A 16449-nucleotide genomic window follows, 5' to 3' on the forward strand; every position below is an offset into this window, starting at 1 on the left:
CCTTCCAATGAATATTCGGATTCTTTACCACTGAGCCACCAGGGAAGCCCTGGGAAAGGATAGAAATTCACAATTCAAAGTATAGTTTTCTCTGAATTCATATTTCTTTCACATCATCATAAAGATGAACCATCATAAGTCAGGAACCAACTGTACATACTCCGGATATCAGCAAAGTCTGGAAACAGACTTTAGGCCGTGTGTTAGTTACAGTTTTAAATATTATGCTCAGTGTGTTTTTAGATAAGCTACCCCTGAATTCAAAGTAATGAGCATTATCATTAATTTTTTAAAAAACTAAAATAAATACACTTTCATGTTCAAAACCGAGAAACATTGAGAAGATACTGTATTTATAGCACTTTCACATGTTAATAGTTGGACAACTTGCTTTAAATTTAGGTAACTGGAGATTAAGAAAAAATGTATTTAGTATATTATAATCTATGAAAATGTAAGGTAACATATATGTTCATATATATTATAGATAAACTGTTTATATATTGTTAATCCATGTTTTTCAACTTTGCAGATGTCCTCTGCAGGCATAGAAAAGTCCAGAAGAAAATATACCAAAAGAGAAAACAGTGATGATTACTTAGAATAATACAAAGACTTTTTCCCTTCTTTTTGCCTTTCTATTACTTTCAATTTTTTTCTTCAGAAATTAGATTAAAAAAGATAAAATCCCAAGGTCCTTTGTTATTACTAAAAGCAAAGCAGAGCTGCTGTAGCACATGTACAGAAAGCCCTAACTCCAGATTGCTCATCCCTTTTGTAGTGGGGGAACAGGTTCAGTGGCTCTTGAGTTTTCTGCCAAAGTAAGTACAGGTTTCTGCCTCATCAAAGGGCCAGATATCCATTCATTTGTTACCGAACCAAACCTTGATATGCTCACCTTCTAGCAGTAAAGCCAATCTGCTGACATTGGGTTGTACTCCCGGAAAGTACAGCATTTATTCCAGGTGCAAAGCAAGGAGTCCAGCAGCTAGTGCTCAAAAGACAAGAACTTCCTGGTAGGTTTCAGGGAAGCATTTTTAAAGGCAACATGAGGGAGAGAGCCTTAGAGTACATGCTCAACTTCTGCACAGTTCTCTGATTGGCTGATAGTGAGGTAACAGGGCAAGGTACCAGGGGTTAACGTAATCACTCCTGAGGCTCCAGTAGGTCTGAAATATACATGCTCCTAATGGTCGTCAGGTGGCTTCCCAGGTGGCACTAGTGGTAAAGAACCTGCTTGCCAGTGCAGGTAGATGTAAGAGATGTGGGTTCAATTCCTGGGCAGGGAAGATGCCCTGGAGGAGGGCACGGCAACCCACTCCAGTATTCTTGCCTGGAGAATCCCATGGACAGAGAAGCCTGGTGGGATACAGTCCATGGGTCACAAAGAGTTGGACACGACTGAAGCAACTTAAAACACACACAGTAGCCATTGGGTAGTTAACCTCTTCCTTTTGGTGGTGGTTTTAGAAGCTGTAAAACAACTCAGTGACGTGCATGAGACACTGTTACCCCTGTTGTGGACTTCAGGGAGGAACTAAAGATTCTGTCACTGCCATATGGCTGATTTACTGTTTGAACTGTCACCAATTCTCCTGGCCCAACTGCTACTTTTGTCACTATACAATCACATACCTTCAATCATTAATTCTTGAGTCAGGCTTTTGTGGCTCTGGGGAGTCCTGGGAGACTAAGCTTTTCTACAGACAAGAGGCAGGCAGAGGACTCTGGGGCCAGGGGGAGAGTGGGGATCTGGCCCAGGAAGACCCCATAGGGTCCTGCTCCATTACATATTTGTTCAACATGTTGATGGAGCAACTGCTTGTGCTGCACACCCACTAGGTGCTGGGGGTGCAGTGAAAATAAGCAGATGACATCCTTGTCCTCACAGAGGAGCTTTTGAAAAAGAAACTACGGGATGTTAAACAGTGATGAGGGCTAAGCAAAAGAAAATAAAACAGGGCAAGCTGGACAGTGCAAGGTGGGTTGGAGCTTTGGTGACGGGGGTAGCGCAAGTGAGGGGAAGAAAGATGTGAAGAGCTAAGTGCGATGTTGGGGTGCACTACCCCCAAGAACTCTGTGGCCTCCTGGGCACCAGGAATAGGCATGCACCAGCATCCCCATGATCCCCAAGCAGCTCAGCCCTGATCCAGCTCCGCCCCATGGCACTCAGCCATCACAGCACTCATGGGTAGTCCTGACTCCCCCAGCAGAGCCTCCCAGCCACTCTGCCGGCCGAGCTTTCATCCAGATAGATGAAACAGAAGAGCACTGGAGGGATCCATAAGGCAGTCCCCACTCAAACAGGAGGGAGTGGGAGCATTTTCTGATTTTTTTTTTTTTTCTGGAGACTCAGGATTACAATTTGAGCCCAACACAAGACTCTGGGTTCTGTGGGTGATGACAGATAGCCACACCTGTGAAAGGAGGGAGACACAAGTGATGGCAACAGGCACCCAGTAGTGGGAGATGCAGGTAGTGCCCAGGGCTGGCTGACCCCACCCTCCCCGACTGCTGCCCTCTATTGCTGGGCAAGACATCTCCGGGGCCTGCCACCACTGACATAGCAGCCCAGGCAGAAAACCGCAGTGTCTCAGGCTTAAGGGAAAGGAGAGGGGTCAGCCAGGGCCAGAGTGGTGTTGTGGAGGCAGTCCAAACGTGGGTTGGAAAAGAGTTTCCAGACGCAGAGCATCTCAGAAGGGAGTGAGTTTATACAGACCAAAGAGCAGAAATAATGTGGGTGCTGTGAGCTAGCAGGCCGATCCCTCCTGACAGATCAGGGAGAGCCAACCCCTTTCGTGGGTTAGTAGCCAATTTTTGTAGCCTCAAGACAAAGAAAATTCCTGCTGGAAGGGTGGCATTAGTTGATTGGTTAGAGTGAGCACTGGGAAGGGGATTTTTGCCTAATATGGGTTCAGGAAGCCTGTTCATGAGGATTAAGGAAGGGGTGGCTTTTGGCAACGATGGGGTGACCTTGTTTCTGGGCTCTACTTCTGGCCTTGGTACAAGGTCTTGCACCTGTGGCCTGGGGGCAAGACTAACAGTGGTCAGGAATGTGTGTGTGTGTGTGTGTTTCAGGTATGTAAATTCAGAAGCTGGATAGATGTTCCATAGGCTATTGGTTGCTTCACCAGCACGCTTAACAACTAAGAGTGATTCCCAACTCCTTTTAAATGGTTCCGCCTGCTCAGCATCCCCTCCTTTTGCATATTTGCTATTTGAAGACAAAAGCATGTTCAATTAGCTTCACATCTTCCCAGTTTTCCTCTACCACTACTGGCATGGGAGGCCATTCCCTCCTCTGGGAGATCTTCCCAACCCAGGGATTAAACCGAGGTCTCCTGTGTTGTAGGTGGATTCTTCACCATCTGAGCCACCTGAGAAGCCCTCTACCACTCCTGAGATTTGCCAATATGAAGTCCTGGGACAGACAAACTGCCATTCATGGCCAAGCAGTGGCTTCTCCTGATCAATACTGTGTGGTGCTAACTGTTATATTCCTGTTTGTTGCAGCCCCAACCCCAAAAAGGCAAAAGTGTGACCACTGGTCCCCGTGTCCTGCAGACACCTACGCTTACCGGTTGCTCAGCGGGGGTGGCAGGGACAAATACGCCAAGATCTGCTTTGAGGATGAGATGTAAGTATCAGTGCGAGAAAAGAAAGCCTAGCTCCCCCGCGTGGTTGTTTGCCTTCTCTGAGGCTGAAAAGTGAAAATGAAAGTCGCTCAGTTGTGTCTGACTCTTCCTGACCCTATGGATTCCTCTGTCCATTGGATTCTCCAGGGAAGGATACTGGAGTGAGTTGCCATTTCCTTCTCCAGGGGATCTTCTCAACCCAGGGATCGAACCCAGGTCTCCCGCATTGCAGGCAGAATCTGAAACTGACTAGGCAGCAAGCCTGTCCCAGGAGAGAAGGGCATGTCCTGGACTTCAGGCAGAGGCTAGGGGTGTCCGAGGGGAGCTGAGACAGCCCACTGTGCCCACGGTGGGGTGGGGACACGTGGATTGTCTCTCGTGGTTTTATGTGCCACATGTTGAGCTTCCATTTGATAACAGTCAGCACAAAACTCAGGGCTTCCCAGGCGGCACTAGTGGTAAAGAACCCACCTGTCAATGCAAAAGATGTAAGAGACATGGGAGTTCAGTCCCTGGATCAGGAAGATCCCCTGGAGAAGGAAATGGCAACCCACTCCAGGTATTCTTGCCTGGAAAATCCCATGGACAGAGGAGCCTGGCAGGCTCCAGTCCATAGGATCAGAGTCAGACACAACCGACTTAGCACACTTGCACACACACAGCACAAACTTCAGTATATATTTTGTACTCTAGCCCTTCAAAATCAGGGAAACACCAAAACTCAGGACATAGCTGTCCTTGCATTTGGGTTTTGAGTCTCACCCTCCTGGAATAAAGTCAGTGTCATCTCTCCCTGCAGCCCACACCCCTTGCTCAACTCAGTCCAGGTTCCCTGCAACTGCCTTACCCTTAATAGCCCACTAATCCCTGGCACTTAGAACTGTCCTAGCCCAGCGTGTTCCCTGGCTAGAGCTGCATAACAAAGTACACAGACAGTGCAGCTTAAGCAACAGACATTCATTCTCTCACACTCTGCAAGCCAAACGTCAAGATCAAGGTGTGGCCAGGGCTGGTTCCTTCTGGGGCTGCTAGGGAATGTCTGTCTCAGGCTCTTCCCTTGATTTGCAGATGCCATTTTCACCCTGGGTCTTCACATTGCCTTCCCTGCTTGTGTCTTGGTCCCAACCTCTCCTCTTTGAAAGGACACCGTTCATATCGGATTGCTGTTGTTGTTCAGTTGCTAAGTCATGTTCGATTTGTTGTGACCCCATGGACTGCAGCACACCAGGATCCCTGTTCTTCACTATCTCCTGGAGTTTGCTCAAACTCCTGTTCATTAAGTCGGTGATGCCATCCAACCATCTCATCCTCTGTCACCCCCTTCTCCTCCTGCCTTCAGTCTTTCCAGGCATCAGGGTCTTTTCCAATGAGCTGATTCTTCGCATGAGGTGGTCAAAGTATTAGAGCTTCAGCTTCAGCATCAGTTCTTCCAAAGAATATTCGGGGTTGATTTCCTTTAGGATTGACTGGTTTGATTTCCTTGCTGTCCAAGGGACTCTCAAGCATCTTCTCCAACACTATAATTTGAAAGCATTAATTCTTCAGCGCTCCTTCTTTATGGTCCAAATCTCACATCCATAAATGATGATTGCTGGAAAAACTATAGCTTGGACTAGACGGACCTTTGTCAGCAAAATGATGTCTTTACTTTTTAATACACTGTCTAGGTTTGTCATAACTTTTCTTCCAAGGGTCAAGTGTCTTTTAATTTCATGGCTGCAGTCACCATCCACAGTGATTTTGGAGCTCAAGAAAATAAAATCTGTCACTGTTTCCACATTGTCCCCTTCTATTTGCCATGAAGTGATAGGACCAGATTCCATGATCTTAGATTTTTGAATGTTGAGTTTTAAGCCAGCTTTTTCACTCTCCTCTTTCACCCTCATCAAGAGGCTGTTTCATATTGGATTAGGATCACTCTAAAGAACTTGTTTTAAATGAGTCATCTCCTTAAAGGTCCTGTATCGAAATGAAGTCACATTCTGAGGTTCTTAGGATTAGTATAACATTTGAACTTTGAGGGAACACAGGGTAACCCACAACACCCAACTTAAGGATGATTTGGGTGATTAAGTGATTACTGCAGATAAAAGAAACTGAGCGCTCCTAACCCTGAGCAGCAGGTCATTTGGAGTCATCCCACCAATTCCCCGAAAGCCAGGCCCACCCTCCCTTCTTTGTTGGTTGCTTGTTGCCCAGAGCACTTGGCTCGTCCGCATTTTCCTCCCTCCATCTCAGTCACTTGTCTCTGCACACACCTCGTCCACCAGGGAGTGGGCAGCACGCTCAGAGAGGGGGTCAGATTCAGTTCCACACACCTTACTCAGTCCTGGTGTATCCTTTGTTCAGTATTTGTGAGTTGGGTAGAAATTGCCCCTCTACAGGTCCATCCCTTCTCCAAGCCCCATTCACCCTGCCAGACAGTTTGTTGACAAACTTTCATCCACCGATGAACCCCCCGGGGTGAGGCACTCAGTGGAGGGACCCTGACATGGAACATGTGGCTCCTGCCCAAGAAGCTGACATCACAGTTCAGGGTTCTCCACCTCAACCCCATGGACACAAGGGCCTGCTGGTTCTGTGCAGTGGGGGCCACACAGGGCATTGCAGGCTTGGCAGTTCCCCAGGCCTCCACCCACTGGAGCCATAGAGCCTTCCCCCCTCCCTCTGGCTATGACAACAGCACTCATCCCAGATATTGTCACATGTCCCCAGGGTGGCATAATCCTACTCCCCACCCCGTTAAGAACCACTGGTGTAGGAGAGAACAAACTGTCAGAGGAGTAGGTGGACGTGGAGTACATCTCTCTCCACAGATACATCAGGAACACACCTTCAGTCACAGAAGTGCATGTGGAACACCAGCTGAGAGCAGACGGAGTACCTGACCAGTGGAAAAGAATATATAGAACCACGCGAAACTCAGTAGCATGAAGGAACTACGGGGAAAAACAGGAGTGTTAGTAGGACTGGACCTCGGCGGGTGGGGGACTGAAGCAGGGGTCCGATCCCCACGTCAGAGGAGAGACATTTAGGGCTGAGAGTGAAACAGCTGATCTGCAGCAGCCTAAATGGAATGAGACTCGGACAGTCCTTGCCACAGCCATACATACCCCAGACTGGGACGCAGGTCCTCTGGAAGACACAGCGGCTAGGAGCTGGAGTTTAGGGATTGTGGAGCAATCCCGGGGCGGGGGCTGCTGATGACTATGGAGAGATTGATTGAGGGGATGTGAGGGGAGAGATTGTGGTGGGAAATGCTTGTGGGGAAAAGCCGGGCAGCCATGGGAGCAAGGCGATACTGCTGAGTCACACGCAGTGGGTGGAGCCATCACCATAGCCTCTCTCTCCCCACACGCCAGCACTGGCAGGTGAACAATGGAGAGGCTGGCCTGTCAAACGCCTGATGCACTGAACTACAGAGCAGGACCCCACCCAGGATGCTCCTGTAAGTGCCTGATGCGCCGATTTACAGAGTAGGACCCCAGTCAGAGGGGCCCCCTCTGTGTGCCTGATACACCTAACAACAGAGAAGGACCCCAGGCAAGGGAGCCCTCTAAGTATCTGAATGGGCAGAGTTATGGAGAACACTGGCCAAAGAGGCCTTCTGATCGCCAGCTACAAGAGGCTCGAAAAAAGACTCTGATAGGGCCACAACTCCTGCAATGGAGAGAGTCTGTGTCCCTGCACACTTGGCGCTGCCACGGTCGCCTCAAGCCAAGCAGCTGCACCACCTTCATGCTCAACTCTCACTGGGGCAGAGCTGCCACAGGCAAAAAAAAGTCTTTCATCCATGTGCACAGGGTCACTTTGGTAGTGTCCGACTCTTTGTGACCCTGTGGACTGTGGGCGACCAGGCTTCTCTGTCAGTGGGGTTCTCCAGGCAAGAATACTGGAGCGTATCGGCCAACACTGGTTGCCATACCCTTCTAGAGCACTGTATTTCCTGCTGCCCTAGCCGCCAACTCCCCTGAGCTACCTGGTGCTGCCAGAACCCCTGCAACCCAAGCAGCTTCAGGACCTCCACACCTGGCCCTCACAGGGGCAAACCCAAGTCCTCCAGGGCAGCCTCAGGAGCAAACCCCAGTGGACGACCCACATGCAGAGGTGGAAATAAATCCACAATTGAAACCCAGGGGCAATGTGGCTAAGGAAGAAGACCCAAAACCTTCCCACCAGCTGTACAAGCTGCAGATAAAATCCACACAATCAATGAGGCAGATTATGTCTATGAAATATACAAAAGGGCACTGAGAGCTCCCACACAAGAAAACACACTAGTTCTGAGGCAAGAGCACACAGGAGTAGGACCAGATTAGAATCTGAGCTGCCCCCACAGCAGGTCCAGAGATCAGCACAGTGTTGAAGGGCATTCTAGGGAGGAGAGGTGGACTATAACTCCAAGCGAAGGAAAGGATTCTTGACAGAAGTGACTCAAAAAAAAAACAAAAGTCTATTATTATGTTTTCATTTGTTCTGTAGATTTTTTGGATTTTTTTCCCTTTTATCCCCCCTCTGTTGGAGTTGCCGATTTTATCGGCACTATGAAATCTAATTAAGCTTTTGAGCTTTTCTTTTTCCTCAGTCACATTTTTTATTGTTGTTATAAACCTCTGCCTCTATGTTGGGCTTTTGCAGTTCTGTGGAGTTTTCCTTTTTTTTTTTTTTTAGTTTCTTTTTTCTTTTCTCTTTTTTTAATTTAAAATAGTTAAACCTGTTATTATTTTTTCTACATGTATTCCTTTGTTTGGCTTTCTTACTGTTCTTTTCCCCTTTAAGTTAATCTTTAATGTATATAAATCTTCTTCATCTACGTCGATTTAACTTTGCATATCTATTCTATCTTTTATTTCTTTCCTTTCCTCTCAACATATTTGTTACTTTTCTTTTCATAGCTTTATTTCCCACTTGGCACCTTGCTTTAGTTTTGTTTTCTGGTTTGTGCTTTAGTTAGCTTTGTTCTTATAACTGGTAAATATAATTTTTTATTTCTTTGTTCACTGGGTCAATCTACTGTTATTTTTGTTGGACTGTTTTCTCTTTGCTCATGGGTGTATATGTATATGTGTATATTTCATTATTTTAATTATTATTTGCCGATTTTCTAACTGCCATTTGTCGGTGGTTCATCTTTGGTTTCTCATTTTTGGATATTTGTTTTATTCTCACTTAATGCCATAACAAACCACTTGTGGAATCTTCGTTCCTGAAAAGAGATCAAGCCCTGAGCCTTTGCAGTGGGAGCAGTGACTCCAAGACCCTAGACTACCAGAGAACTAACTCTACGGAGTAACAAATACTGAGAACTCACATAAAGGAAACCAGTTGAATACAAGACCTGGCATCACCCAACCACCAGTAGCACCCTGTGCAGGATGCCTCACCTAAATAAAACAAAACAAAAATACAACCCACTCCTCAACAGATGGGATCACCACCTAACTCAACCTTGACCATCAGAGGGAAAACAAACAAACAAAAACTCAACACAAATGTCACCCTAAAAGAATCTTACACAAACCACTGGACCAACCTTAGGAGGGCAGAAACGAAAAGGAAGAAAGACTTCAACCCTGAAGCCTGGGAAAGTTCAGTTCAGTCGCTCACTCATGTCCAAATCTTTGCGACCCCACAAATTGCAGCATGCCAGGCCTCCCTGTCCATCACCAACTCCCAGAGTTCACTCAAACTCACGTCCATCAAGTCGGTGATGCCATCCAGCCATCTCATCCTCTGTCATCCCCTTCTCCTCCGGCCCCCAATCCCTCCCAGCATCAGGATCTTTTCCAGTGAGTCAGCTCTTTGCCTGAGGTGGCCAAAGTACTGGAGATTCAGCTTCAACATCATTCCTTCCAATGAATACCCAGGACTGGTCTCCCTTAGGATGGACTGGTTGGATCTCCTTGCAGTCCAAGGGACTCTCAAGAGTCTTCTCCAACACCACAGTTCAAAAGCATCAATCCTTGGGTGCTCAGCTTTCTTCACAGTCCAACTCTCACATCCATACATGACCACTGGTAAAACCATAGCCTTGACTAGACGGACCTCTGTTGGCAAAGTAATGTCTCTGCTTTTCAATATACACAATGGAATATTCAGTTTCAGTTCAGTAATGTCCGACTCTTTGAGACCCCATGAACCGCAACACGCCAGGCCTCCCTATCCAACACCAACTCCCAGAGTTCACCAAACTCATGTCCATTGAGTCGGTGATGCCATCCAGCAATCTCATCCTCTGTCATCCCCTTCTCTCACCCTCAATCTTTCCCAGCATCAGGGTCTTTTCAAATGAGTCAGCTCTTCGCATCAGGTGGCCAAAGTATTGGAGTTTCAGCCTCAACATCAGTCCTTCCAATGAACACCCAGGACTGATCTCATTTAGGATGGACTGGTTGGATCTCCTTGCTGACAAGGGACTCTCAAGAGTCTTCTCCCACACCACAGTTCAAAAGCATCAATTCTTCTGTGCTCAGCTTTCTTTATGGTCCAACTCTCACATCCATACATGACTACTGGAAAAACCATAGCCTTGACTAGACGGACCTTTGCTAGCAAAGTAATGTCTCTGCTTTTTAATATGCTGTCTAGGTTGGTCATAACTTTCCTTCCAAGGAGTAAGCATCTTTTAATTTCATGGCTGCAGTCACCATCTGCAATGATTTTGGAGCCCAAAAATAAAGTCTGTCTCTGTTTCCACTGTTTTCCTATCTATTTCCCATGAAGTGATGGGACCAGATGCCATGATCTTAGTTTTCTGAATGTTGAGCTTTAAGCCAACTTTTTCATTCTCCTGTCTTACTTTCTTCAAGAGGCTCTTTAGTTCCTCTTTACTTTCTGCCATAAGGGTGGTGTCATCTGCATATCTGAGGTTATTGATATTTCTCCCGGCACTCTTGATTCCAGCTTGTGCTTCATCCAGCCCAGTGTTTCTCATGATGTACTCTGCATATAAATTAAGCATGATGAAATATACAGCCTTTTCCTATTTGGAACCGATGGGTTGTTCCATGTCCAGTTCTAACTATTGCTTCCTGACCTGCATACAGGTTTCTCAAGAGGCAGGTCAGGTGGACTGGTATTCCCATCCCTTTGAGAGTTTTCCACAGTTTATTGTGATCCACACAGTCAAAGGCTTTCACATAGTCAATAAAGCAGAAATAGATGTTTTTCTGGAACTCTCTTGCTTTTTCCATGATCCAGCGGATGTTGGCAATTTGATCTCTGGTTCCTCTGCCTTTTCTAAAACCAGCTTGAACAACTGGAAGTTCACAGTTCACGTATTGCTGAAGCCTGGCTTGAAGAATTTGAGCATTACTGTACTAGCATGTGAGATGAGTGCAATTGTGCAGTAGTTTGAGCATTCTTTGACATTGCCTTTCTTTGGAATTGGAATGAAAACTGACTTTTTCCAGTCCTGTGGCCACTGCTGAGTTTTCCAAATTTGCTGACATATTGAGTGCAGCACTTTCACAGCATCATCTTCCAAGATTTGAAATAGGTCAACTGGAATTCCATCACCTCCACTAGCTTTGTTTGTAGTGATGCTTTCTAAGGCCCACTTGACTTGACATTCCAGGATGTCTGGTTCTAGGTGAGTGATCACATCATCGTGATTATCTCGGTTGTGAAGATCTTTTTTGTACAGTTCTTCCGTGTATTCTTGCCGCCTCCTCTTAATATCTTCTGCTTCTGTTAGGTTCATACCATTTCTGTTGTTAATTGAGCCCATCTTTGCATGAAATATTTCCTTGGTATCTCTAATTTTCTTGGAGATCTCTTTTCTTTGCCATTCTATTGTTTTCCTCTATTTCTTTGTATTAATCACTGAGGAAGGCTTCCTTATCTCTCTTTGGTATTCTTTGGAACTCTGCATTTAGATGTTTATATCTTTCCTTTTCTCCTTTGCTTTTCACTTCTCTTCTTTTCACAGCTATTTGTAAGACCTCCTCAGACAGCCATTTTGCTTTTTTGCATTTCTTTTTCTTGGGGATGGTCTTGATCCCTGTCTCCTGTACAATGTCACGAACCTCAGTCCATAGTTCATCAGGCATTCTGTCTATCAGATCTAGTCCCTTAAATCTATTTCTCACTTCCACTGTATAATTGTAAGGGATTTGATTTGGGTCATACCTGAATGGTCTAGTGGTTTTTCCCTACTTTCTTCAATTTAAGTCTGAATTTGGCAATAAGGAGTTCATGATCTGAGCCACAGTCAGCTCCTGGTCTTGTTGTTGCTGACTGTATAGAGCTTCTTCATCTTTGGCTGCAAAGAATATAATCAATCTGATTTCAGTGTTGACCATCTTGTGTATTACTCAGAATGGATATTATTCAGCCATAAAAAGGAACACATTTGAGCCAGTTCTGATGAGGTGGATAAACCTAGAACCTGTTATACAGAGTGAAGTGAGTCAGAAATAGAAAGATAAATATGATATTCTGACACATACATATGAAGTCGAGAAGAATGATTCTGAAGAACCTATTTACAGGGCAGCATCGGAGAAGGCAGTGGCAACCCACCCCAGTAGTCTTGCCTGGAAAATCCCATGGACAAAGGAGCCTGGTAGGCTGCAGTCCATGGGGTCGCTAAGAGTCGGGCACGACTGAGCGACTTCACTTTCACTTTTCACTTTAATGCACGGGAGAAGGAAATGGCAACCCACTCCAGTGTTCTTGCCTGGAGAATCCCAGGGACAGCGGAGCCTGGTGGGCTGCCGTCTATGGGGTCGCACAGAGTCGGACACGACCGAAGCGACTTAGCAGCAGTAGCAGCAGCAACAGAGAACCAGACATAGAGAATAGACTTATGGACATGGGGGGAGGGGAGGAGAGGGTGAGATGTATGGAAATAGTAACATGGAAATTTACAATACCATATATAAAATAGACAGTGGATGGGAATTTGCCATATGGCTCAAGAAACTCAAACAGGCGCTCTGTCTCAACCTAGGGGGGTGGGATGGGGAGGGAGATGGGAGGGAGGTTCAAAGATAGGGGATATATGTATCCCTGTGGCTGATTCATGGTGAGGTTTGACAGAAAACAACAAAATTCTGTAAAGCAATTATCTTTCAATTTAAAAAAAGAAGAAGAACAATTGGTATAGATGGAGAGAACAGAGTTTGCCAATGTCCATGGTAATGCTTTCAACAGTACGTGAACCGTGAACTTTCCAGATGTTCAAGCTGGTTTTAGAAAAAGCAGAGGAACCAGAGATCAAATTGCCAACATTCATTGGATTATCAAAAAAGCAAGAGAGTTCCAGAAAAACATCTATTTCTGCCTTATTGACTATGCCAAAGCTTTTGACTGTGTGGATCACAACAAACTGTGGAAAAGTCTGAAATGGGAATACCAGACCACCTGACCTGCCTCTTGAGAAATCTGTGTACAGGTCAGGAAGCAACAGTTAGAAGTGGACATAGAACAGACTGGTTCCAAATAGGAAAAGGAGTACATCAAGGCTGTATACTGTCATCCTGCTTATTTAACTTATATGCAGAGTACATCATAAGAAATGCTGGGCTGGATGAAGCACAAGCTGGAATAAAGATTGCCTTGAAAAATATCAATAATCTCAGATATGCAGATGATACCACCCTTATGGCAGAAAGCGAAGAACTGAAGAACCTCTTGATGAAAGTGAAAGAAGAAAGTGAAAAAGTTGGCTTAAAGCTCAACATTCAGAAGACTAAGATCATGGCATCTGGTCCCATCACTTCATGGGAAATAGATGGGGAAACAGTGGAAACATTGACAGACTTTATTTTTGGGATCCAAAATCGCTGCAGATGGTGACTGCAGTCATGAAATTAAAAAACACTTACTCCTTGGAAGAAAAGCTATGACCAACCTAGACAGCATATTAAAAAGCAGAGACATTACTTTGCCAACAAAGTTCCGTCTAGTCAAGGCTATGGTTTATCCAGTAGTCATGTATGGATGTGAGAGTTGGACCATAAAGAAAGCTGAGCACTGAAGAATTGATGCTTTTGAACTGTGGTGTTGGAGAAAACTCTTGAGAGTCCCTTGGACAGCAAGGAGATCCAACCAGTCCATCCTAAATGAGATCAGTCCTGGGTGTTCATTGGAAGGACTGATGTTGAGGCTGAAACTCCAATACTTTGGCCACCTGATGCAAATAACTAACTTCTTGGAAAAGACTTTGATGCTGGGAAAAATTGAAGGTGGGAGGAGAAAGGGATGAAAGATGGTTGGATGGCATCACCAACTCAATGGACATGAGTTTGGGTAAACTCCAGGATTTGGTGATGGACAGGGAGGCTTGGAGTGCTGCAGTCCATGGGATCACAAAGAGTCGGACATGACTGAGCAACTGAACTGAACTGAACTGATGGTAATGCTGTATGGTAATTGTGTGAGTCCCTTGGACTGCGAGGAGATCAAACCAGTCAATCCTAAAGGAAATCAATCCTGAATATTCATTGGAAGGACTGATGCTGATGCTGAAGCTAAAGCTCCAATAATTTTGCCACCTGATGGGAAGAACTAACTTACTGGAAAAGACTGATGCTGGTAAAGATCAAAGGCAGGAGGATAAGGGGACAACAGAGGATGAGATGGTTGGATGGCATCACTGACTCGATGGACATGAGTTTGAGCAAGCTCCGGGTGTTGGTGATGGACAGGGAAGCCTGGCATGCTGCAGTCTATGGGGCTGCAAAGAGTCTGAGTGGACACAACTGAGCGACTGAACTGAACCTAATTGATATAATTTCAGAGGTGATGGCCTAATGAACAGAATTGTCAGTGAGATAGGTTGAAAACTTAGCAGGATCCCTAGGAAAGGAAGAGGTAGGAAGACCTGGGAGGACTGGAGACAGGGGTCAGGTCGCTTATCTAGAATCACATCATCAGAAGAGGGTTAGTCAAGCTCAGCCCCAGAGCCTGGGAGTCACCCTGCTCCACAGTGCCGGACGCCTTCTCCAGGCCATGACATAGGAGTATATCACCCTACCTGGTACACACCACCTCACTTAAACATTAACTTCACATGACTTCCTCTGAGGTAGTTATCATTATGATTCCCATGATACTGACAAGGAAACAAGTCACAGAGAGGTAAGAGGTTCAGTCACCTGCCCCCCATCACACAGCTGTCGGTGACAGAGCCAGGATTCCACCCTGGTGAACGCAGGATCTGCTGAGTGGACCACGTTGAATCCAGTAGTCTAAAAAAACCGCTAAATCTTTCTATGAGTGTATAGCACCCAAAGGTAGCTTGCCTGCTTCCAACAATATTCTAGATGTTTTTCAGAATTCAATGCAAAATAAAGCAGGATAAGCACAAAAAAAAGCAAATTAAAAGGAACAGGAATAAATGCGGCCAGATGCCGAGACACTTGTTTGTGGCTTTAGCATTGTATTTTCTTGTTACTGACTCCTGGAACAGACAGTTCAGGTTGTAGAGACCTCGTTGTCTTATATAGAAAAGATACGGATTTGTGTAGAATGACAAGTATTTTGTTGGTTTTTTGGTTTTTTTTTTCTTTCTTTCCTTTTTTTTTTTTTGCATTTCCTTCATCCCCATAAATGTCATGATCTGGGCACCTGCAGGCACTCCTGCCCCGGGAACAGCCCCTCCAGCTGTCAGCAGAGCTCCCTGCTCACTCACATCCCTGCCTCTGATCAGCAAGTTTATACCACACCCTCATTTTCCTGTTTTATCTGCTGCCTTGCCCCAGTAGGTCAGCTCTCTTTCTACTGTACCACACAATTTCTGTTCTCTTTCCTTGGGCTTCCCTTCTGACTCAGATGGTAAAGAATCTACCTGCAATACAGGACACCTGAGTCTGATCCCTGAGTTGGGAAGATCCCCTGGAAAAGGGAACTTGCCCTTTGGGAGCTTAGCTGTCTTCTATTGTATCACACAATTCCTGTCCTCTTTCCCTACCATTGTTCTGATTAAGTCACTATACTGTCATCGTGGTTTGAGCAAAATTCAGCCTTTACATGATTATAACTGTGAGCATAAAATTCAGAGACCTTTACTTGATTGGAATATTTTACCAAGTGAGAACCCAACTTCTGGTGAACAAGGATACTTCCAGCTGGAAGGTGGTTAGGAGGTGATTTATAACTGGGTTTATAAATCTTGAATGGGTAAGTGCCTTGTCTTCTAGTGTGATGTGTTACTGGAAACTTACATGTCTTTGTATTGCATGAGCTGACTTGTTCATAACTGTAAGGTCATGATGACATGAAGAAAGTGTAGGTTTTGTTTAAGGTCAGAGTGAGCACTGGGGGGATGTCAGGAAGGTTTTAAGTTTTGGTTATGTGGCTGTGAGGGTCCGTCTCAGGATATATTCAAACTCTAGCCTCTAGTTTGGTTTTTACTAATAGGATGAAGTAAATGTTCTTCATGACTGAAGCATGTTGTATACAATAATTACGTTTTGTTTGTGGTTGGCTCTCTTGGTTTTCCATGAACTTAATGTCAATTTAATCCTTAAATTTCCTCCAGTTAAAATAAATCTCTCACATTAGGTATTTGCCAACTTCACCTTGTGAAGCTTCTGTTCCGCTTCAGTCAGCCAGGTTGTCCTGAAGCCACTGTGTGTCTGTCATCCCAGGACCCCCCTCTAACACCACTCTGGATGACCTCTGTCTCCTTCTCTGCAGTTGGAGCACCTGTTTCCTGGATACAGTACCTTCCGCTTTCTTAATTTTCACCCTTGTTTTGCTGGAGCACACCTTCCAGTAACATCTTGAGAAAAGGGTACAGGGGAGGTAATGTTTTTTAAAGATTCTTCATGTTTAAAGTGTATTCATTCCCACTCACAATCAACTG

General features: G+C 45.4%; 1 protein-coding gene across 1 annotated transcript in view; it reads left to right on the forward strand.

The window, feature by feature from the left end:
• Nucleotides 1-16449, forward strand: part of FAM3B (FAM3 metabolism regulating signaling molecule B) — a 92862-nt gene that overhangs the window by 60692 nt on the left and 15721 nt on the right. The window contains exon 5 of the mRNA XM_068969397.1: nucleotides 3514-3637. Coding sequence (XP_068825498.1) covers nucleotides 3514-3637 — 124 coding nt within the window. The remainder of the gene's footprint in view (nucleotides 1-3513; nucleotides 3638-16449) is intronic.

The sequence above is a fragment of the Capricornis sumatraensis genome, chromosome 1, assembly GCF_032405125.1.
Source record: "Capricornis sumatraensis isolate serow.1 chromosome 1, serow.2, whole genome shotgun sequence".
In the NCBI taxonomy this organism is placed as follows: domain Eukaryota; kingdom Metazoa; phylum Chordata; class Mammalia; order Artiodactyla; family Bovidae; genus Capricornis; species Capricornis sumatraensis.